Genomic DNA, 25,103 nt, shown 5'->3' with positions numbered 1-25,103 from the left:
CCTCACAGGTGAAAATCATCACTCCCCAATCAGTCAATAATCCAATCAACAATCAGAAGACACACCTCCTCCTGTTTCCTACCCTATCACAGTTCCTTCCCCATGGTTTAAAAACCCCATCATTTGTTTGCTCTAGAGCTCAATCTCTTTGTAAATGCCATGTTGGTAAATCTCTGTTCTTCATAGATTTCAGTAGCTAAATCTCTTTGTAAATGCCATGTTGGTAGATCTCTGTTCTTCATAGATTTCAGTAGCTCAATCTCTTTGTAAATGCCATGTTGGTAGATCTCTGTTCTTCATAGATTTCAGTAGCTCAATCTCTTTGTAAATGCCATGTATCTCTGTGTTTCTCTCTCTCTTTGCATCTTAACCTCTCTTTTGTTTGAGCACTTCCAAATCACTTTGTCATCTCCTGTGAGTATTGTTTTTGCTTATGGTGTTTGCTGGTGGGAAAAAGGGGAAACCAAGACAAGTCGCCCATGGGCATACACTACCCGTAGGTAAACTTTGTTAAAAACACTAGTTAGAACTGGGCGGACCACCCACTGTATTTTTGGTTAGTTAGCTGTTGTTAAAGTAGGCTAGTCTAGCTTAGGGGTGTTTTTGCATATTTGTTTCTTTCCTTGGGTCCAGCTCAGCCCCTCTTCCTGCTCCCCCCATTACCGTGTGTTTATAAATAAACCTTGAGTTTGACGGTAGATTTCAGTTGTCCTGGTTATTACGTTCACACTTTTACTTTGTCACAATTATAATTTACATGAGTTATGTTACGGGTCTCATTACCATCCCCCCTAGACTGTCGGGCCAAAAGGGATTCGTAACAGGCCCCTTGACCATCTGCTCAAGAGAGAAATTGGCCTGCGACTGAATCTAGTTGATGATCCCTGAGCTAAGGTAATGGCGCCTGCTCAAATATTGTGTTCGTAAATTATGTCTGAGTGTAGGAGTGTGCCCCTGGCTGTCCGTAAATAAATTAGATAAACAAGAGAATTGTGCCTTCTGATTTGATGTATGGCAATTACTTTAACTTATTAACTTTACTCAAGTATGAAAATTGAGTACTTTTCCCACCACTGTACTAATGTACATTTAAAACCCGATACTTTTGGACTTTTCCTCAAGTAGTATTTTAATGGTATCTTTACTTTTACTCAAGTATGACAATTGAGTATTTTTTACATCACTGCTCATGACAGAGGTGCAATGCTGGGATAAAGGCATGCTGTTACATGTCATTGTAGCAAGCCTACTGTTCAGCCTAGGGTCTCTTGAGCCTGAGACATTTAGGAAATGTATTATTGAACTCTGACCTAATGTTAGCAGCAACTCATCTATCTTTCAGACACCAGAGTGATTAGAAAGTGGTCAAATATTGTATTTCTATCAGCTTCTGGTGGTGTAATTTGTGGGCCACTTCCCACCTCCTTGTGTCTCAGAAGTCATGTCCCCAGGGGGACATCGTTTGTCTCTGTGAGAAGGATAAGGTAGCTGCTGCAGGATTTGCTGATAATTAAGTTGTAAATTGCAGGTGCTTATTACCAAAGAAATATAAAAGGAATATAGAAATACACCCTATATTATGTAACATTGGAAATGTATAGAAATAGCCTATACTAGACAATGGTCTGCAAATTGCACATTTGGAGGATTGTAAATGGGCATACCATTTTTTTTATAGGCTCTGTTTTTAAACATGATGACACTGTAGATAACGCCTGATGACCCCCTGGATGTCTGATCGAAAGAGGTTAAGTAATATAAAGTGTTAGGTAATAGACAAAGTGGAGAATGTTCTATATGGAGGCTGTCAGAATGGTGCATCCTTAGCGGAGTTGCCAACAAACGGATGCATCCGGTGTTCAGGCATACATCCACTTCGACCTAGCTTCCTCTTCAGCAGGAAACCAGATGTGGGCCCTCCGTTCAGACGTATTTTTTACGCCTGCTACGTTAGGTTATAATAGAGTGTCAGATATAAAGCGCACTGAGCGCCTCTATTCTACAGGATACAGGGGAGCTGCGCCGTAATATTAGATCATCACTCACAGAGTGTAGTCTAGCGTGCAGGAGGGGATGAGGGAGGACAGAGGGGTTTGCATGAGAGAACTGAATCAATAAACTGCTGCGGAGCTATTATATTTGACTGCAACAACTGAGTGACTATATGTCACATTGGTGCTGCGCATTTGCACACAAGCCCATGGAATACAGTCCTGTCGGACAGTTTGATGAGAAGTCACTGGTCCTGTAGCGCTTACCCATCACTGCCACATAATTACGTTTCATAGAAGCTGCAATCGAGACCCGCAGTTGCCTGCCATGGGTGCTATTTTGGCTTTGATTCTGGCGACCTGTTTGCGCGGAGTTTGGGGATGCCAGTTGCCCCATGACTGGAGACCACAGACGGAGGCGTGCCGCGCGGAGCTCGCAGAGATTATCGTTTTCGCCAAGGTGCTTGCGCTGCACAAGGACTCATACAGTGTGTACAACTACTTACCTTGGCAGTATGACACAGACCTCTTCTTCTCTGCCGAGATCGAGCTGCAATGCGACCAGGCGTGGGGCAGCATGCTGGAGGTCCCTGCTGGTTCTCGGTTCAATGTCACCGGGCTGGGCTACTTCCCATGTTACTCCTATAGCGCAGTGGAGAACAACTCTTACTATTTCTTTTTGAGGTAAGATACATTGACATCCTGGTGTTGGAGGTGCGTTTATCGCTGTCAAGTGTGGCGGTGTTGTAAGTCAGAAATGACACAATCATAATTCAACAGAAAATAGGCATACAGTGATTTGGTTGTGTAATTGCCTGAACTTGTGTCTAGATACAATATAACCCTTACATTTCCAGCTGTTATTCTTTTTTACAGTCACAATGAGAAACTTGTGTTCCATGAATACTTGGTGAAATAGAGTTGAGTGATGTTCTGGCCCTTAGGATTCTCTTGGGATGCAAACACAGCAAGAATAATAACCCAAACCTGCTGTTTGTGTGTCTGCGTGTCTGTGTGTGTGTGTGTGTGTGTGTGTGTGTGCGTATGATATGAAGCATGTTATATGGAGTAGCTAGATTGTGAGATTAAAAGCAACAAATTGAAAAGAGGATCAGGTACCAGTCATTCTGAAGTTACGCCTGTAATGATACTACAATGTCTACCATGGACAGATTCATGATGCACATTTGCTCAGATGTCACACCTGTCACAGGTCTTAATGTGGGGGAAACAGATGTGGAAACAGATGGAGAAACAGATGGAGAAACAGAGAGAGAGACTCAGCACAAGCACCACCAGTGAATTTGACCCAAAGTTAACTGTCTCACATATTATAGGTAAAACATCTGTTCTACTTTGCGATAGTTAAAATGCCTTACACAATTTACAGCATATCAGTAGATTTCTTTCCACAAAGGCAGGTTTCATAATGTGAGATGATTGACACCTTAATACTTATCTCCCTTGGTTTTTGAATGGAACAACACATCAGTCTTTGAAAAAGTGCCCATGGCATTCCAGCTTCTATAATTACAGAGTCTGACAGTTCCCAACAGCTTAGGGGAGACCCTTAAAGCTGGAAGTTTAGGCTGAGGGTATTATCTCCACACCAACCACAGGCTGGATGGGAAGCCCTTTGTATCCCAACCACAGAACAACCCAGATGAATGACACCAGGCCTTCTGTTCTGAGAGATGAACTTGTGCCGACAGGTTTAACTTGTCTCATGTCCTGTGTTTCTTTCATTCTCAGCACCTAGAACATTTAAGTGCACATTCTATCAGTATTTCAAAGGAATTCCAGTGTGGAGTATTCAGCTATTCCGTATGGAGGTTCACAGCCAAGTACAGTAATGACTGTGTGTTTACATAGTCAGGGGGAGAGTGTGTATATGTGTGTGTTTTGTTGATGAGTTGGATGGCCAGCTACATTTTGTATTGTTTTTTTGAAGACACCAGGTTCACAGGCACCCTGCTGCCAGTCAACACACACACACACACACGCACACACACGCATGCACGTATTAACACAGGTCCATGCACACACACACACACACACACACAGGAACTTGTGTGTTCTGTTTGAGAGGAAAGGTTGATGGTGTCACTATGTAGCCGTTCTCCATCACTGGGAAACCCATCAGGCCTTGGGGTTTTTGCTGATCTGAAAGTCTCCTCATCCTGAAACTACAAACCATAGGGATTAGCCCTGCAATCAGCCAGGAGGCCCTGGAAGGAAACTACCTAATAAGGATCACAATAAGACACAGACATACATACAGGTCCAAGGATTCAGTGTGCCATGAAAACTAGAATAAAAAATCCTACGTATACATGAAAAGTGTGTTAAACTGTCACTCAAAGTTACATAAAAAGCCTATATTAGAATATGCCTCCTCTGATGCATCTCTGTACTACCTCCCTCCATTAGGATGCCGGGATGGGGGGGGGATCTGTCTGAGCCCCTAGTGTTGCTCTGCAGCTTCTCAGCTAATCTTAGACCTCCGTCGTAAACATTTAACAGAGGAGTCTCCAGTTCCAGAAAGCATTGTTCTCGTTGTTCTGCAACGCTGGCACTCTCAGGCGCTGAATCAGCAAGCTAATGCTGAAAAGTTTCCATCAGTCTCCAGTGAGCTCCCATTTCCTGTTAAAGCCCCCCAAACGACACAGTCTGAAACAGCCTCCCCAATCAATCACGTCTATGAGTGCTCAGGACAGGACAAAGGGGAGTTTCGTATATGAAGAAATGTAACAAGGAGTCTCCCACAGGACCAAAACTGTAGACTTGTTGATTGGTCTGCCTGTCTGTGCCAAATGTAGTCATCTCAATCCCATAACATTGTTGCTTGTCTGCTGTTAAACAAAGTGAAGGACAGATTATTATTCTTGGTGATTCTGTGAGTAGAATTTGTGGGTTAAGGCTTTACAGTTCATGTTTCGGTTATGACTTAATAGTTCATCACTTGCTTTCATCTAGCCAAATGGAGTGAAGGGGTCATGACAGCTATTCATTCTGAACTCTCAAGGATGTCTCCACATGTTCAGTCAATAAATCTCAATGCAGTGGTGGTGCTCTGGCGAGCTTTAAGCCTCAAGACACTCAGCTGCCTGCCCCTAGAGAGGGCTACTTTAATTTGGAAGAAGCCTCCTTCCCTATGTTTTAATTCCAAGAATCACCAATCTGAAAAGATAGAATAGGTGAAAGTACTGAGAACAATAAACAATAGCTATAATCTCTCTATTGTGTTCAGTTCACTTATGTACTGTAAGCAGGACAAGAAAGGATGCTTGCTTGAATAACTGAGAGACACAGCATAGTGCTACTGGGGGAATTGACTCCAGAGTGTCTGCCTTAGTTTCCATTACCATGGAGAGAGCTTGGTATTTGGCTCAGGTATATTGCACATCCCAGCGGTTCCCCTTTTGTTTACTTCCTCCTTTGACTCTTTGGTGTGTGGCTGAACCATGAACCAACCAGCCAGCTGGTTCCATTTTGACAGGGCAAAACTCACCAGTCAAACCGTCACAGAAAAGCAAAGAAATAGGAGACAGGCTGCATGGAAACATTAATTAAACCAACATGCTCTTGACTAAACAAGGTTAAGACTAGATGACAAGCTTTCCTAGGGAGGACCAGGTTTTTTGTGTGGAGGAATGGGAGAGAGAGGGAAGTGAGCTCTGTTTAAAGTTGGGGAATTTGAGAGTGGATGTGAAAAAGGGTCTGAGAACCAGCATACGTGTAAGCTCTCTGGAAGCCATTAGGGTTTGAAACAAAGGATAATCCCTATAACTGCTGTCCCATTGACTGTACTGTATGCAGTTGATACCTTATGCTGAGAGTGTAATGGAGATAATATGTTGGTTTGGCAGAACTTTGACAATATAGCTGGCTAATACAGACACAGCATCCAGGATAGCTAAACCAGCATAGACATTATTTTTCTTAAGATATCGTTTTTTTCTACAACCATTGACTGGGGAACTGTTTGGGAATGTATACGTCAAGTGGTTAGGACATAATTATGTGTCTGCTAAGTGCCATGGAATTTGTAGAAGCTGAGAAGAAATTGAAACCAGTGGAAACATTGGCCGTTAAACTGCATTTACTAGTGCTGGTTGACATTACTGCGCCATCTGGGAGTATTTGGTTGGTTTATACATCGAGTTGTAATCCTATAGGGACCAAATGTCTCGAAACTTACATGCTAGACTTGTGAAGTAGGGGAAACACTGGCCACAACCCTCAACATGCAACAGAGCAGAGAGAGACAGAGAGTGAGAGAGGAAGGGATGGAGGGAGGGTGAGAACGATTGAGTGAGGGATGGAGGAAGGTAGAGAAAAAGAAAGAGGGACAAAACATACTGTTTATGAAATATATAAAACAATCCACAAAGCCATGCTTGTCAGGATGGAAAAGGATTAATGTCTCAGGAGCATGGAATTAATTAAAACCAGTGCATCAGTTATTGTTTTGAGGAAGATATTGGTTCCAGTGTCCCTCAAAATATGCAGTGAAATTAATTTCAAAGCCATTGAAATGAACACACACACAGCCATTATCAGTGGTCATGTCCATTGTGAGTATTATCTTGTGTCTGTTCTAAATAGTCTGGTAATTAGAACCATGCACATTTTGGGGGCCAACAGTACAACACAGTGTTATTCCCTCTGGATCCTCTCTCCCCATCCACATAATTCTCAGGGTTGACCTTGTGTTGCCCCTGCTTACATTCCAGTGCCACAGTAGTTCATCATTATCAACATTATGAGTGACCCCCCACTGTAGGGACAAAACATCAGGCTGTCTGGGTCAGACAAAAACATACACTGTAAAAAAATACTCTTTGGATCAACCAAAAAAAACATTTCAAGTTGCAATCCATTTCTTTCAAAGCTCAACTTATTTTTCCCCTTTGGTAAAACCTAATAAATAACCTAAATCCAAACTAATATTTAATGTAAATACAACCAATTTTTTCATATTGTTCCAAGTAGATTTTTCCATTTGATATTACCTATACAAATTGGGTTACAAGCAATTAAATACATTTCCTGTATCAATAAATTCAGTTGGTACAATAACATGAAATCATTACTCATATCACATTCTTTACATAGACTTTCACATTTATTGACTTCAATAGTGTAATCAACTGGTAGCTAGCTTACCAATGAAAACTTTACCAAGCTCTTTAGTATCATTGCAAGCAAGTATCATTACAGATTCAGTGCTGGCAGTGCACATATTCTACTTTGTGTCTTGTCGTTACTATCATTACATGTGAAGACTGTTATTTTATCAAATCAATTCTCTATGTATAATAATTATTATGTGATTAAACTAATCAGGTAAACTTTAATCAACTAGGAAGTCGGGGCACCACGGGAAAATGTTTATAGTCTCTACTTCCCAAATCGACTCTTCATGTAATGAGTGCACTGAGAGTCGGGAAGCAAGTTCAGGGAGTGAGTGTTTTAATAAATAAAATAAACAATGAACACAAAACATAAACAGCACACCGACATGAAAACAGAGTCAATAACACCTGAGGGAAAAACCAAGGGGAGAGACAGATATAGGGAAGATAATCAAGGAGGTGATGGAGTCCAGGTGAGTGTCATGAGGTGCAGGTGCGCGAGACGATGGTGACAGGTGTGCGGGATAATCAGCAGCCTGATGACCTAGAGGCCAGAGAGGGAGTATACGTGACACTATATTTAAATTTTTCATTTCTTATCGAGTACAGTCTTCTATTAATTATTATTAATATTTTCCTTCTGTCAGTCTCATTCTAAACTTTGTAAAATTCTTGGTTATCTGCACGAATCCTAGCATAAATTATGAATCTGCAACATATGTACAAATTGGATTAATTAGTTCTTTACTTACTAACTAAATAATCACAGAAATACATAAAACAAACACTAGATATTGGTTAATAACAATGATGGAAAAGTCCCCTAGCGGGCTAAACCGATATGACAGCTTGGTGGACAAAAGGAAAGGGGTGGGACTGAGAAAGAGTGGGAAAGACAAAATGGATTCAGTACACACAGTCTATAATTATATTAATTGAAATGCTAATCTTTTGCACATGAACGGCCGCTCATCCAAGAATAATTGCAATGTATATATATTTACGCCCGTATGTCGTTGTTGTCTTCTCTGTTGGAATGCTCGATCATCCTGTAGGATTATTCAGAGTCTCTGCTTTTTATGGTTGAACATGGTTAGAATGATACTTCAGAGTATCATTCAGAAATGTTGTCATAGAATAGATGCTTCGGCAGTTGTCAGTATTCTCGTTCTAGATTTACGTAATTTCTAGCTGCAGACTAGTAATTATAAGTCTAAGATTTGCTCTTATTCTGTGGGGATCGATAATCTCAGAATTTAACAATTTCCAGCCGTATAGTCTTGTCCTTTGGTAGAGTTGTAGTTTAAACCACTTCACACACCAGTGTCACCCAGTATGTTTTGGTCATAGAAATTCAACCATTTGCAAACTTAGCTTACACTGGGGTTTTATACGTTTCAGTAGAAAAGGGCGGTTCCATGATGCCGATGTAATGTCTATGCTCACGTGGGAGTGGCCACTGACTAGTTCATCTTTATATGAAAATCCATCCTGTCATTTAGAAGGTTAAAATCACATTACATCTTTTCACAAATAGTTAAATATTTAACCACATATGTTTCACAATATTTAGATGTAAACTTGACAGCTTGGAAATATACACTTTAAGAGATACCATTATGTGTGTTTCCTATCCTTCATCAGTACTTATGACCTGTCATAAAGTCACAAACTGTGGGAAGATAGCACCCTCCCCCAGGGCACACCGTGACATTCACATAGAGAATACAACATAACAGATTAATTGCAATGACATTCACTCTCACGGGTGTCCAAAAAGAACAGCCTGAAAGCCACGCCCCCAATAAGCCACACCCCCAACTCTTCTGATAGACTGCTGCTGCAACATTGCTGCCACCGCTATGCAATGTGCATCTGCATGAGGTGTTGAAAGCAATTTAGAAGCATTCATTCTATTAAAAAAATCACAATGATCTGTCAAATTAATAACAATTTATTTTTAAAATGTTTATTTCATCTTTATTTAACCAGGTAGGCCAGTTGACAGCAAGTTCTCATTTACAACTGCGACCTGGCCAAGATAAAGAAAAGCAGTGCGGCGAAAATAACGACACAGAGTTACGCATAAACAAACATAGTCAATAACACAATAGAAAATAAAACATATATTTTTTATTTTATTTTATTCCAGACAAATTAAATAGAATAGGTTGAATGAAACAAAACGTAATTTTAGATTATACCAATCAGTAAAAGCCATCCAACTTTTTACAGTGTAGAGCTGACAACACACAAACACTTATGAGGTACCTTTTTATTTTGTGTTTTTGTGCCATCCTCGATTTTCGTTCATCACCCCCAAAACCCCAAGTATGCAAAGACGTATGCTGCCATGACCGACATTTTGATGGACAGAGAAACAATAAGCAAGCTTTTGATGTCCCACAAGGGAGACAAGATGGAGTCCAGATGTATGGACTACCTGCTGTCGAGTGTCAACCTCCAAGCTAACACTTCCGCCTCAGTCTGACACACTTCTAATAGCTGGAGAAAATGTGACCCAGGTGGATTGAAGGTCCATTCCAGTTTTACTCAAACAACATAACAAAATAACAGCTATAAGACTGCATGAGGGTTTTCTGTGTGTGTGTGTGTGTGTGAGAGAGTGTGTGTGTGTGTGTGTGTGAGAAATTCAAAAATTGCATCTTAATCTCCTGTCTATCTGTGTTCCCCAGGATGGATGAGAACTACAGCATTATCCCCCACGGGGTTAACTTCCAAGACCCAATTTTCCCAGACACACCAGAGAACCACCGCATGTTCGCCAGCCTCTTCCAGTTCTCCAACTGCACGGCCGGAACCATGGTCCACAGCTACACCCCAGAGTGGGAGGCTCAGGAGGACAGCCGGGTACGAATTCAACTAACCTATCACTCCGGTTTTTATGTGCCGTTGTTAAGAAAGTCAGAAACAGCAACTCCTAAACAGCAGCTCCTAAACCACCAAAGAGCAAGACTGGCAAGAAAAACTGCCAAGGTTGGAAGAATCTCATCAAAACACATGCAGGAAACCTTTGACAGCCACACTAATAGACAGCTGATCAATTTTCCTTGCTATTCCCCCTTAATCCATTTTGGTCCCTCCTTGGCTGAGGTAGCATTCAGCGCACTATGTCCCAGCAAGTCCTCCATGACCACTTGCACTTGAGAGCCCAGTAAGGATTAACTAAAGGGCAGTGCTGCAGAGTATTGTATGTTATGCTTAACCTACACTTAACCGCCCAATCAGGGAACTTTGCCTATCATGAAAGGGATCTCAATAGGAGCCCGCACTTCACAGGGGATGGAAATGCATGCTATCCAGAAATCATTCTGCTAATGGTGGCTTGTGGTTAGGGCTAACCACAGTCTTCAAAGGTCCAGTGAGGAGAGTAAGTGTAATATGTTCTTGGTATGGCTTATATGGCTTGTAAGTGTAATATGTTCTTGGTGTCTGGGAGACCAGAATTATTTGGGTGGTGGATAGAGGCCCTGCTCTGATCAGTAGTTGGTCCAGGAAGTCAGAATCCCCTTGGTTTGTGCTTCTCTTTCATGTGTGTCAATGCAGGGTAGAGTATGTTGGCTGTAGAGCAGGATGTGGGATGTGGCTGAGAGACAGGGAGCAGCAGGCCTTTTAACCATCTATGGGGTTTTCTACTATGAGCACAGAATTTACATTCATTAGACTGTACTGCCTGTACCTGAGCCTTTCATACCGATGTTATGGTAGGTGGGCAGCCATCAGTTTAGTGATGACTGTTTATATAGGTAGAAATTATTGGATCAGTTTCAAAGCCCTGTCTCGTGGTTGGCGGGACATTGTTGCTCATCAAATCCAGATTGAAGTAGTTTGTGGGAAAAGTTTGCCTCATAGACATTGTAAAATACCTAAATGCTAATTAACATACTGATGAGTATGAAGTCTACACATTTCTACATAACATATCCATGGCTCAACTCAACATTTCAGTGTCAATTTGCAAGATAAACACTCGTGATCACGTCATAGTGTCATGCATAGTCCCTCAATAGTAACTAATAATCTGGCATTTCAACGTCTCTGGATTCCATTCATTGAACTCATGATTTACACCAGTCTTCTCTGTTTCCAATCATGTGCTGACTACACATAAAAGCTTTCTGTCTCTCTGACAGAATAAGAATGGGCTTAAGTTTCCATTAACGACCACATCTCAGCTCAAATCTGTAATCAGAGGCAAAGCCAAGGTAATGCACAAAGTAATTTGTATGATTACACTCTTATTACTAAATATCTGAATGGAATGGCTAGGCCCACAGGCTGGACTGCTGACAGCATAACGCAGTCATATTGTCATCATGCCACACAGACATGACTGTGACTTGTGTAAGAGTGACAGTCTAGGGCCTTCACATGTAAAACTAATGGAAATTACCCAACACACATACTGTCATGATTATAGTTGTAGATTTCCTGGGTTAGACTGAAATTATCATATGCCCACTGGGATACTCTTAACTGGGGCACACAGCTGTTTTCCCTCAAAAACCTTGAAGATGTCCCTCTGCTAACGTGGGAAAATGTCCCAGTAAGACTGGAAATATATTTCTTACTAAAATATATTTCTTACTGGATGAGTGTCAAAATTGCATGTTATGTCTATGTTTCTGTTGAGTCTGGGTCTCTACCATTATGACCACAGTGATAAATCGTCCATCTGCCACTTCAGATTAGTTTGTTGGTTTGGTTGTGTAAACAGTTGAATGTATTACTGTTTTTAAACTGGGTTGTCTGCCATGGGAAAGATATGATAGGGATAGCATTCAGACTTTGGAAGCAAGCACACCAACTCCGTAGCTATGGTGCAGGTGTGGACCATACGTGGGAGGTAGATGCTCAGATCACAGTCCAGATATATTCAAAACTCCAGACATGTTCAAGGGCAATTAAATAGGTATGTGTCCACAATGGAGCTTGGTTTAGGAAACCATGGACTATCCCATAACAATGGTAGGGAGATGTGGAGATAGGGACTTTACTATAGGTACCTCTGGTCTGAGTGAAACACATACCCAGTTAAAAAAACAGCTCCACCTCTCCTTCCATCTAGTTTTGTTACCTGGAATTTGTTGTTTAGGGTTATCTGCTGAGTGGCCTGGTTGGTCTTGAGGTAATACCGCAGCCGCCGACACACTTACTGTATCTACAGTGTCGGCATAAGTTTGAATCCGGCTTACTGCCCTTTCACACAACCTCTCTCTATCTTTCCCGACGGCCATCCTCTCCTTCTATATGTTCAATAAAGTCAGAAAATACCTTAAAAATATTTTTACAAAATGGTTACCTGCTGAGCCGCTACAACCTTTTCTGAGTCAATATCACTGTCGCAATCTAACGCTCAGATTTTTTTTTTTAAACATGACAATAACCTACATTTTTTAAACATTAACATAATGAAAACAGTTCTGTAGGAGTGAGGTTTGTGAAGTTAGCCAAATACATTAAATCAAATTGTATTTGTTACATGCGCCGAATACAACAGGTGTAGACTTTACCGTGAAATGCTTACTTACAAGCCCATCACCAACAATGCAGTTCAAGAAATAGAGTTAAGAAAATATTTACAAAATAAACTAAAGTAAAAAACGAAAATAAAAAGCAACACAATAAAATAACAATAAAAAGGCTATATATAGGTGGTACCAGTACAGAATCAATATGTGGGGATACAGGTTAGTTGAGGTAATTTGTACATGTAGGTAGGGGTAAAGTGACTATGCATAGATAATAAACAGTGAGTAGCAGCAGTGTAAAAATAAAGAGAGGGGGTGTCAATGTAAATAGTCCGGGTGGCCACATGATTAATTGTTCAGCAGTCTTATGGCTTGGTGGTAGAAGCTGTTAAGGAGCCTTTTGTTCCTCGACGTGGCGTTCCGGGACTGCAATGCCGTGCGGAAGCAGAGAGAACAGTCTATGACTTGGTGGGCTGGAGTCTTTGACAATATTTTGGGCCTTCCTCCTGGATGGCAGGAAGCCTGGCCCCAGTGATGTACTGGGCCGTACGCACAACCATCTGTAGAGTCTTACGGTCGGATGCCGAGCAGTTGCCATACCAGACGTTGATGCAACCGGTCGGTGGTGCAGCTGTAGAACATTTTGAGGATTTGGGGACCAATGCCAAATCTTTTCAGTCTCCTGAAGGGAAAAAGGTGTTGTCATGCCCTCTTCAAGGCTGTCTTGGTGTGTTTGGACCATGATAGTTTGTTGGTGATGTGAACACCAAGGAACTTTAAACTCTCGACCCGCTCCACTACAGCCCCGTCGATGTGAATCGGGGAATTCTCGGCCCTCCTTTTCCTGTAGTCAACGATCAGCTCCTTCGTCTTGCTCATGTTGAGGGAGGAGTTGTGGTCCTGGCATCACACTGCCAGGTCTCTGACCTCCTCCCTAGAGGCCGTCTCTTCGTTGTCGGTGATCTAGGGTTTCTGGGATTATGGTGTTGATGTGAGCCATGACCAGGCTTTCAAAGCACTTCATGAATACCGACGTGAGTGCTACCAGGTGCTAGTCATTTAGGCAGGTTACCTTCGCTTTCTTGGGCACAGGGACTATGGTGGTCTGCTTGAAACATGTAGGTATTGCAGACTCAGTCATGGAGAGGTTGAAAATGTCAGTGAAGACACTTGCCAGTTGGTCCACACATGCTTTGAGTACACGTCCTGGTAATCCATTTGGCCCTGTAGCTTTGTGAATGTTGACCTGTTTAAAGGTCTTGCTCACATTGGCTACAGAGAGCGTGATCACACAGTTGTCTGCAACAGCTGGCGCTCTCATGCATGCTTCAGTGTTGCTTGCCTCGAAGCATAAAAGGCATTTAGCTCGTCTGGTAGGCTCTCATCATTGGTAGGCTCACATCACTGCGCAACTTGTTTCCCTTTGTAGTCCGTAATAGTTTGCTTGCCCTGCCACATACTGTATGACGAGGGTCTGAGCCGGTGTAGTAGGATTCAATCTTAGTCCTGTATTGACGCTTTGCCTGTTTGATGGTTTGTCTGAGGGCATATCACGATTTCTTATAAGCGTCCGCATTAGTGTCCCGCTCTTTGAAGCGGCAGCTCTAGCCTTTAGCCTTTAGTTTGTTGTGGATGTTGCCTGTAGTCCATGGCTTTTGGTTGGGATATGTGTGTATGGTAACTGTGGGGACGATGTCGTCGATGCACTTGTTGCTGAAGCCGGTGACTGAGGTGGTATACTCCTCAATGCCATTGGATGAATCCCGGAACATATTCCAGTCTGTGCTAGCAAAACAATCCTGTAGTTTAGCATCCGCGTCATCTGACCACTTCTGTATTGAGCGAGTCACTGGTACTTCCTTCTTTAGTTTTTGCTTGTAAGAAGGAATCAGGATGATAGAATTATGGTCAGATTTGCCAAATGGAGGGCAAGGGAGAGCTTTGTATGCGTCTCTTTGTGTGGAGTAAAGGTCTAGAGTTATTTCTCTCTGGTTGCACATTTGACATGCAGGTAGAAATGAGGTAAAACTGAGTTAAGTTTGCCTGCATTAAAGTCCCCGGCCACTCAGTGCGTCGCTTCTGTATTGGCATTTTCTTATTTGCTTATGGCCTTATACAGCTTGTTGAGTGCAGTCAGTGCCAGAATCGGTTTGAAGTGGTAAATATACAGATACGAAAAATATAAATAAAAACTATTTTGGTAGATAGTGTGGTCTACAGTTTATCATGATGTACTCTTCCTCAGGTGAGCGATACCTCGATATTTCCTTGATATTAGACATCGCGCTACAACTGTTATTGACAAGTAGACAAACACCCCCAACCCCCGTTTTACCATACGTAGCTGTTCTGTCCTGCTGATGCACAGAAAACCCAGCCAAATGTATATTATCCGTGTTGTCATTCAGCCACAACTTGGTGAAACATAGGTATTACAGTTTTTAATGTCCAGTTGGTAGGATAGTCTCGAACGGAGATCATTCAATTTATTTTCCAGTGATTGCACGTCGGCCAATAGAACGGATGGTAGAGGAGGGTTGCACACTCGCCGATTAATTCTAACATGGCACCCCGATCTCTGCCCCATGTATTTCTGTCTTTTCTTCACGGGAATGATGGGAATTTGGGCCTGGACTCGGAGAAACAGTATATCCTTTGCGTGGGAATATTTAATGAAAATTCTTTATCCAGTTCGAGGTGAGTAATCACTCTTCTGATATCCAGAAGCTTTTTTCGGTCATAAGAGACGGTATCCGACGGTATCCGACGGTATCCAAGGTTCCGACTTGCAATTCCAATTTGGATGATCGTTCAAAAAAAAAAATTCTAGTTGGATCTAGTTTTTTTCAGAGTTTCCAGTTGTCTCGAATGCACTGAAGTAAGAAGTCTGAGATTTCTGTTGTTTAGAACCCAGCATTAGTCTCAGTGGATGGAGGGAGAGAACAGCAGAGGGTCCGCCTCTCACGGTCCCTGCTCTCTCCTTCCTTTCCTCTGTTGAGACTGACCAGAAAAACAGGAGACATCGTCTTCCACCTCATGGCGAAACTCCAGTCATACCGCATCTGCCTCATGCACTAATTCATGATGTTCCTATGACCAGAGAAAGTGCAATATTCCTTGATATTAAAATACACAACGAGCTACTAATAATCATCAAAACGCAGGGCTATCGATACACTTGGGTACTCATTCATTTCAACTGCAGAGGGAGTGAAAGTAGGAAGAAGTGTGTTTTGTAATAGGGTTGAATAAAAGCAGTGTGGACAGTGCTGAATAAAAACTTAAACATGAACTCACTCATTAAAACAGGAGATCTTTGCTGTTTTCTTTGACAGTCTCTCTGTGGTCTTGGTTTTAAAAGTTAGGAAATCTCACATAGGCTACTATCAAACCTTGTTGTGTCCGGGGTCGTGGAAGCTGGAGGTACGGCTATCCGATTGGCCAGCTCAGTAGGCACACTCGATTTAGCCCCAGATCTCCCAGTACGCAGGGTAGGCAGAGATAGTCTTTTCAGACAAATGAAATTGTTCAAAATGGAAACACTTTCCTTACCCGGTGTATAGGGCTTCTGAATCAAGTGCACCTGCTGGCAACATGCATAACAAAAGAAAAAGAGCACAAGCCTTTATCCTTGCCTTTTCTACAGAAATGTTTGGTGATCGTTTAGGAATGCTTTGACGATCGACCGGTTGGTGACCACTGCTATACTACCTGGGGCAGTCTGCCTATAGTCTGCCTATCCTTTTTCTGTAACAAGATGGTGCCGACAGAGAAGGCTGCCTCGCTTCTGGTCCTTAGGAAAATGTGCATTATTTCATTTTTTTATGTAGTATTTCTTACATTGTTAGCCCAAGTGTTTTTTTCATACAGCCGGGAAGAACTATGGATATCAGAACGACGTCACCTAAAATCCTCACAAACCTTTACAGATGCACAATTGAGAGCATCCTGTCGGGCTGTAACCACCTGTTATGGCAACTGCACAGTCCACATCCTTTGTCTGAACCACCCAGGGCATTTGAACTGATTCCAGAGGCTGACTCAAAACAATGCCACCGTAGAAGAGGAAGATGCCAGCGGTCTTCTGGTCAGACTTCGGAGGCGCACACACCACCCACCGCTTCCGAGGATATTACTCACTAATGTCCAGTCTCTATAGATAACAAGGTCGACGAAATCAGGGCAAGGGTTGCTTTCCAGAGAAACATCAGGGATTGTAACATACTCTGTTTCACAGAAACATGGCTCTCTCGGGATATGCTGTCAGAGTTTGTACAGCCACCTGGATTCTTTGTGTGTTGCGCAGACAGGAATAAACATCTGTCCAGGAAGAAGAAGGGCAGGGGTGTATGTTTCATGATTAATTACTCATGGTGTAATTGTAACAACATACAGAAACTCAAGTCCTTTTGTTCACCTAACCTAGCATTCCTCACAATCAAATGCCGACCGTGAGAATTCCATGAGAATTCTCTTTGGTTATTGTCACAGCCGTGTATATTGCCCGTCAAGGCCATGCAACGACGGCCCTCAAGGAACTTCACTGGACTTCATGCAAACTGGAAACCATATATCCTGGGGCTGCATTCATTGTAGCTGGGGACTTTAGCAAAGCAAATTTGAGAACAAGGCTAACCTTATTTCTATAAGGATATTGACTGTAGCACAAAAAACTGGATCACTGCTACTCTAACTTCCGCGATGCATACAAGACCCTCCCCCGCCCTCCCTTCGGCAAATCTGACCATGACTCTGTTTTGCTCCTCCCTTCCTATTGGCAAAAACTCAAACAGGAAGTACCCATGCTAAGGACTAGTCAACTAGTCAAGATTGTTTTAATCACGCAGACGGAGATATGTTCCGGGTAGCCTCATAAAATAATATCGATGTATACGCTGATTCGGTCAGTGAGTTTTTAAGGAAGACAAAAGAAAAAAGAAGCCAACACGTTTGGTGTTCGCCAAAAGGCATGTGGGAGACTCCCCAAGCATAAAGAAGAAGGTAATCTGGTCAGATGAGACTAAAATGTAGCTTTTTGGCCATCAAGGAAAACACTATGTCTGGCTCAAACCCAACACCTCACATCACCCTGAGAACATCATCCCCATAGTGAAGCATTGTGGTGGAGGATGCTGTGGGGATGTTTTTCATCAGCAGGAACTGGGAAACTGGTCAGAATTGAAGGATGATGGATGGCTCTAAATACAGGGACATTCTTGAGGGAAACCTGCTTCAGTCTTCCAGAGATTTGAGACTGGGACGGAGGTTCACCTTCCAGCAGGACAATGACCCTAAGCATAGTGCTAAAGCAACACTCAAGTGGTTTAAGGGGAAACATTTAAATGTCTTGGAATTGCCTAGTCAAAGCCCAGACCTCAATTAAATTTAGAATCTGTGGTATGACTTAATGATTGATGTACACCAGCCGAACCCATCCAACTTGAAGGAGCTGGAGCAGTTTTGCCTTGAAGAATGGGCAAAAATCTCAGCAGCTAGATGTGCCAAGCTTATAGAGACATACCCCAAGAGACTTGCAGCCGTAATTGCTGCAAAAGGTGGCTCTACAAAGGTATTACTTTGTGGGTGAGTAGTTATGCACGCTCAAGTTCTGTTTTCTTGTCTTATTTCTTGTTTGTTTCACGATAAAAATATTTTGCATCTTCACAGTGGTAGGCATGTTGTGTAAATCAAATGATACAAACTCCACAAAACATCAATTTTCATTCCAGGTTGTAAGGCAACAAAATTGGAAAAATGCCAAGGGGGTGAATACCTTTGCAAGCCACTGTATGCTTCTCCCAGGAGAGACCCTGGTAGCACTTTGTATGGATAGCCCATCTGTAGACGCTTTATCAGTAACATTTAATCTAACTAATCCTAACCCTAAACTTAAACCTTACCATAACCCTAACCCTAAACTTAAACCTTACCCTAACATTAAACCTTATTCTAACCCTGAACTTTACCCTTACCCCAATGCTAACCTTAACCCTTATCCTAACCCTTATTCTAAACCTAACCTTAACCTTAGCAAGCAGTTGCTTATCAACAGAAAGTTTGTTGATAGCATGATCATCTGTAGAGCATCTACAAATGGATTATCCAGACTATCCAAATAAAGTGTGACCAAGACCCCAGTATTACTTGCCTATTTAAATAAAGGTTAAATAAAAAAATATATACTTTTTTTTGTTAACACTGTTTGGTTTCAGCTCTGTGTTGGGGGCTGCTACTTAGGGCCATAAGGGACAGCTCACCCACCACTCTGACCACATTTCTAAAGCACAAGGCATTTGCCATGCATCTTTCTACCAACCACTTTCATATTTCCACATGTCCTTAGGCCGCTCCCTGGAGAGAACCTCCCCACCCCCCTCCCATCAGATTAGTTCTGTTTAAATTACATGTTTTCTATTTTTCCTTTTCGTTCCTTCTCTGGCCACATGCACGCCTGCTGCTGATGGATAAAATGCAACCTCTTGTGGCTCACTCATAATAAAAGCCCGGAACACACTGAAAGACATATATATGAGCTGTTGTTTCTGCTGGACAGGCCAAGGAATGCTACGTTCCACAACTCCTGCATGTTAGACAAAGCCCCTGTACATGGGGTGTAATGGCTCTCGTCCAAAGGAGAGGACCAAAGCGCAGCGTTGAAAGTGTTCATGATTTTTATTTAAAAAAACACTCAAAATAACAAAAGTGAAAAGTGCACAGTTCTGTCAGGTACAGACAATAAACAGAAGACAAGATCCCACAAAACCCAAAAGGAAAATGACAACTTATATGTGATCCCCAATCAGAGACAACGATAGACAGCTGCCTCTGATTGGGAACCACACACACACAGCCAAAAACAAAGAAATAGAAAACATAGACTTTCCCACCCGAGTCACACCCTGACCTAACCAAACATAGAGAATAAAAAGGATCTCTAAGGTCAGGGCGTGACATGGGGTTCCATCACTTATCAAAAACAGCAGGACTGAAAATAACACAGGATATAACAAATGGTTTTAAACTCTTTCAAAAGGGAAAGAGATTATCGGAATCACAGGAGGCTGCTGAGGGGAGGACGGCTCATAATAATGGCTGGAATGGAGTAAACGGAATGGTATCAACGACATTGAAACCACGTGTTTGTGTTTGATACCATTCCATGTATTCCGTTCCAGCCTTTACTATGAGCCCCCAAATAATGTGCAACAAGCCGCCTGTGAATGAAATACAAGTAGACATAGCTGTTTGTCTTAGATGATTTAACACTATCAACAAACATGCTAGGTTACTCTCCTCAGTGCTACCACTGTTAAATGATGACACATGTTATCATTCTGAAGACCTTACCTTGTGTTTATTGTTAATCATTGAAGTTGTGCGACGTACTTATTTGAATGAAGGGAATATTCCTTATTTGGGTTGATGTTGTAAATTACTATTGTAGCTGGAAACTGCAATTTTTTATGGAATATCTACATAGGAATATCTACATAGGCGTACCATTATCAGCACCCATCACTCCTAAAGAAGGCCAGTTTTATTGCTTCTTTAATCAGAACAACAGTTTTCAGCTGTGCTAACATAATTGAAAAAGGGTTTTCTAATGATCAATTAGCCTTTTAAAATGATAAACTTGGATTAGCTAACACAAAATGCCATTGGAACATAGGAGTGATGGTTGCTGATAATGGTCCTCTGTACGCCTATGTAGATATTCCATAAATAGTCTGCAGTTTCCAGCTACAATAGTAATTTACAACTTTAAAAATGTCTACACTGTTTTTCTGATCAATTTGATGCTATTTTAATGGACAAAAATGTTTGCTTTTCTTTCAAAAACAAGGACATTTCTAAGTGATCCCAAACTTTTGAACGGTATTGTACTTTATCTCCTAGCAACATGAAAAAGATGTTTGAACAAATAAAAATGTAATTTTGCATTCAAGTAGAAACACATGGACAGTAAATTAGCCAATGTCTTTCCTCCTTAATCTCAATGTATTATCTTTCAAAGGATTTGGGTCTAATTCGTGACATATGATATAAGTGACACGCCCTGACCTGAGTATTCTTTGTTTTCTTTATATATTTTGGTTAGGTCAGGGTGTGACGAGGGTGGTATGTGTGTTTTATCTCATCTACGGTTTTAGCACTGTCTAGGGGTTTTGTAGATTTATGGGGTTGTTTACATCTAGGTGTTTTTGTAGGTCTATGGTTGCCTAGATCGGTTCTCAATTAGAGGCAGGTGTTTATCGTTGTCTCTGATTGGGAACCATATTTAGGCAGCCATCCTCTTTGGCTATTTTGTGGGTTATTGTCTATGTGTTAGTGGCCTGTGTCGGCACTCGGTTTCATAGCGTTTTGTTGAAGTGTTCTTCTTGTTTTTCGTCATTCAATAAAATAAAGAATTCACGCTGTGCTTTGGTCTACTCCATACGATGATCGTGACAATAAATAAAACAAATTTGAATCTGTCTCAGACTTTCCATCACTGAAGTGGAACAGTTTCTAAACTTACATTTCGTTTTTTTTTAATCTCCATTAATAAATTAATGTGGATTAACATCATTACCATTTTAGCATATTCACACAAGGCAAGCATTTGTTTTCTGAAATGTGTTTCAAAGAAAATAGGTTTTGAGATGAATATCTTTGTCTTTTGAAGTAAATTATAGATTTCCAAACATTAAGACTGGATCAGGAACTTGAGTAACCAGATGATCCAAAGAATCAGAATAGAAGAAATGCACATTAGCATTTTACCCACTTCCTGTTGACTAACATTCCTATTTCCTCCAGCTGCTGTGTTCAACGGTGCAGAAGGCCCTGTTTGAGGAGGAGGAGCGGGTGAAGACTCTCTCCCAAAAGGTGCGATCTTTGGAGAAGGCCAACAGCCACCTGCGGGACAAGGTGAAGAACATGAAGCGCCTCCTACGCCAGGCCAAACGAGACACTAAGGACCAGCAGACCCTCCCCCTGAAACAGCTGCACCATGCCAAGCCCTCCCACCCACACCAAGACACCACACAGGACCAGAAGAGACCCGCACTCAAAAAGATCCTCACCAAGATGATAAAAAACTGAACCTTAACCAGCCGCCACCACCACCTGTTGCACTGCAGACATGAACAGGCTGTTTAAAAGGACGTAAGGATTGTATAGCATGTGACATCAGGGGAAAGAAAGGTATGCTAAAGATAGGTACTGTATGCAATACTGTATCATGTCACAAGTTAAGGAGATAGAGGATTTGCATACCCTTAATGTGTTGCAGACTAGTCACACCGTTAGAAGAAAGTGCTTTGAGCAACTCAAAAATGTTTTGTATTCTTCAGAATTTTCTCATTTTTCCGTACATTAATATAATGCTATAGAATAGCCTTCAACATTTCTCAATATGAATGCAGTCATTTCACACCTATTTCACACACATACACTTTGTTTAGATCTATGTGAAATGCCTACACTACAATGTGATAAGCATTTCTTGTCATAGCAATAACATTGTGTCACTGTTCTTACCACAGAAAGAGTAGCAGGACAATTTGAGGGGAACATTGGCTTGGATCAAATGTGATTTCCAACCACAGACTGAGACAGTGCTCATGCTTCATTATAACTCACTGGTTATACAACTGCTTCCTTACAAAAATGCATGCTGGGGGATATATGGTAATCACAAATTCCCCATCTCATACAACCGGGTCCTTCCTAACCCCATATCTAATCCCAACCTCGCTCCCATATCCCCCTTTCCTAGTTCCCCTCACCTCAATACCATACAGTAGAGATCCGTGCTGCTCTGTGAAGTCTTATCCTGTGAGGATATAATATTGACAACTGAACAAATTGTAAATAGCTCAACACTGGTCCCAGCTCAATTAGGTCAATAAAGTCTCACCCTGTCATTTCTACCCACCTCGCACATCCCTAACATGCCCAGGCCTTCCTGCTGGCAGGTTTTTCCCCAGAGTGGAGTTCCATGCCATTTCAATGCCAGGTGAAATGCTGTCGTAGTAGCTGGGAAACTAGTGGGAAAGTCAAGGCAAGGGCTACAGGTGTGATGCCAATACCATGCCAGGGACCTCACACTGCTGACTTGAGGATGCTGAACTTAAACCAGTCATAGGCCTGCTGGCTAAGAACACCTGCTTCACCTTTTACATTGTGTTACATGTAAAAGGTTAATTCTGTCCTTAACAACTGATGATGGATCAGATCCAGAGTCACAGAGTACTAGCCTCTTAAATACCGGACTGATATCCATACAGCAACATTTGTGTAAGCTCACAGGATCAGGCGGCTTTGCGAGGCTAACAGAGTACAGGGAGTTTGATTTAATGACAACACAGGCAATATAGTCTGCTGAACTCTTAATATCTATGGCTCTGATCAGCTCTCCCTTCCCTCAGCAGTCCCAGCCATAACCATTTCACACCAAACAACAAGAGCTGCCTTGGACCAGTTAGGACAGAATGTACGGAACCCTCTTTTTTTTAACACAGCACACCCAACACCGTCACTGCACTTACAGGAAACCAATTTTCAGGACAGAGGGTTGTAAACACAGGGATAGTGTATTGTTGGCCATAAGAACAGGTAAACACACTCATGTTATATTAAATAATATTAATATGATATTAACAAACATGCCCAGACTCTTATTAGCAAGGATACCTAGGGGTTTTAAATTCAGTTGAAATCCCCCAAATTCTGTTCAAATTCAGCTATTTTTATATGGGAATTATTAACCAAGAATAACTACAAGGCTTCCACATTTATTGTTCATTTGTTTAAGATTCCAGCTTTTTGTGGATGGTTTTATACAGTTTCAGTATACTGAGGGAAAATTTAGTTTTTATGTTGGAAAACAGGGTGCTGAGCACTCAATAAATACAACCACTAGCCAATGAGGCATGATGGGGTACCGTAAAATCTTTTCCTGTGTCCGAACTGAGAGGCATCCCTAGTCTCCTATTATGTGTTGTACTTGGCTTGTATGTTTATTTCCTTTTCAAACAATAAGCATCTGGTTGCCTTTAACCTTTAATTCATGTATGATAGCAAATAATGACAAAAATAAACTTTCATTTTTACAAAGTTTGTTTCGTCATCTTGCAATTTCTCAATAGTAGGAACCTTCAGCATATTATTAGCAAAACTGTTGTGATTGCCTTCTATAGATGCAGGTGTAGCACCGCAAAGATCAACACTGACCATTCCACAATCTGAACCTGGTCAGAATCTCATTATAGACCAGCACTCATTAGCAACATCCAGGTCACTGGTGTGAAGCTCTGCATCCCGATGGAACAAGGTCTTCATATTCTAGCAAAGTAGTCTGCTGAACATTAGTATTTGGCACCGTTCAGATCAATGTCCCTTTACATTATGTTCTGTGTTTGGTAGGCCAAACCTGCACTTTTCTCACATGTGGTTTGGAAGGCGAGAAAGTTCAAACAAATATTATAGAGAAGTTACCAGATAAATCTACAGATTACCACCTCCTTTTCCCAGAGAGTTACATGGGACAGGGCTGATATACAGATAACCCAGTCAGCCAAAGAGCTTTCAGCACAGAGATCAACTGAAATTAGTTCCACATTAGGCTGAGGTGTGAAAGCAGTTTCTTCCCTCTACTCCCCCACCACTTGGAGTAGATTTGTGTTGTATAGTATACCCTCGAAATAGACTGGAGGATCTTTGAATCCATGATAGTTCCCAGAGCCATTGGTAAGATGTTGAGGAGAATTTGTATGGGATTTAAAATTCCAAGGGGTGCCATATTAGCACCAAAGGTTACGAATTCAAATTGTCATGGAATGTTTGGTGCCATCAGGAATAGTTTGCCAAACTCGTTTTATCTATGGCTCTGGTATTTCAACATAGATGAGTACAGCCAAATGTCAGAGCAAACACCGGGAGAATTTAGTTGCAAAGAGAGCATGCAGAACAGACTTGTTGTTTTCAAACAGGACCCAAATCAAAAACAGACAAGATGTTTCCTCTGTTCTCCTCTGTGACGGCATGTGATAGATTACTTCTGGCATTTATGATATCTTCAATGTGATACAAAATGAATAAATCACTCTCTTCTCCATGAATATAAAGCAGGATTATAAATAGCCAGCCCATATTTTGACCTCTTCCCAAGAGCCTTTTGTACATAGTTGGGCATAGCGATGGTGAAAGGATAATTTCCTATCTGGAATACTCTTTCAGGCCATTCTCAATTTTCTGTATGATTTCCAGGAGAGAACTGAACCCAAACTCTTCCACATGGGGCTATTTCATAAAAAGAATAAAGGGAAAAGGGGGAGTAAAACTCAGAAATGACCACATTTTAAGGTGTGTAAGCCTCTTCCAGTCGTGAAAAAGGAGACATATCACAGAGAATATGAGTATGGGTGAGTGTGAGGGACATTTACGAGCCTTGTCTCTGTGTTTGGGGCCTCTGGCAGGCTTTGGTTGACCTCCGAAGG

General features: G+C 41.7%; 1 protein-coding gene across 1 annotated transcript; it reads left to right on the top strand.

Moving 5' to 3' along the window:
• The first annotated feature begins 1,898 nt into the window (after window positions 1-1,898).
• On the top strand, window positions 1,899-23,724 carry LOC139371196 (coiled-coil domain-containing protein 3-like). The gene is made up of 3 exons (XM_071111372.1): window positions 1,899-2,675; window positions 9,826-10,000; window positions 21,421-23,724. The coding sequence occupies exons 1-3, from the start codon at window positions 2,320-2,322 to the stop codon at window positions 21,703-21,705; spliced, it is 816 nt and encodes a 271-aa protein (XP_070967473.1). The 5' UTR covers window positions 1,899-2,319; the 3' UTR covers window positions 21,706-23,724.
• The last annotated feature ends 1,379 nt before the right edge of the window (window positions 23,725-25,103 follow it).

Source organism: Oncorhynchus clarkii, chromosome 17 (assembly GCF_045791955.1).
Source record: "Oncorhynchus clarkii lewisi isolate Uvic-CL-2024 chromosome 17, UVic_Ocla_1.0, whole genome shotgun sequence".
In the NCBI taxonomy this organism is placed as follows: domain Eukaryota; kingdom Metazoa; phylum Chordata; class Actinopteri; order Salmoniformes; family Salmonidae; genus Oncorhynchus; species Oncorhynchus clarkii.
This window is presented reverse-complemented; position numbering and strand designations above follow the sequence as displayed.

What these genes read in the sequence shown, in the direction of transcription:
- LOC139371196 (XM_071111372.1), top strand. Translation starts at nt 2,320, where the DNA reads ATGGGTGCTATTTTGGCTTTGATTCTGGCGACCTGTTTGCGCGGAGTT. An exon ending in TCTTACTATTTCTTTTTGAG is followed by an intron (nt 2,676 to 9,825) that starts GTAAGATACATT and finishes TGTGTTCCCCAG; the next exon opens with GATGGATGAGAACTACAGCA. An exon ending in AGGCTCAGGAGGACAGCCGG is followed by an intron (nt 10,001 to 21,420) that starts GTACGAATTCAA and finishes TATTTCCTCCAG; the next exon opens with CTGCTGTGTTCAACGGTGCA.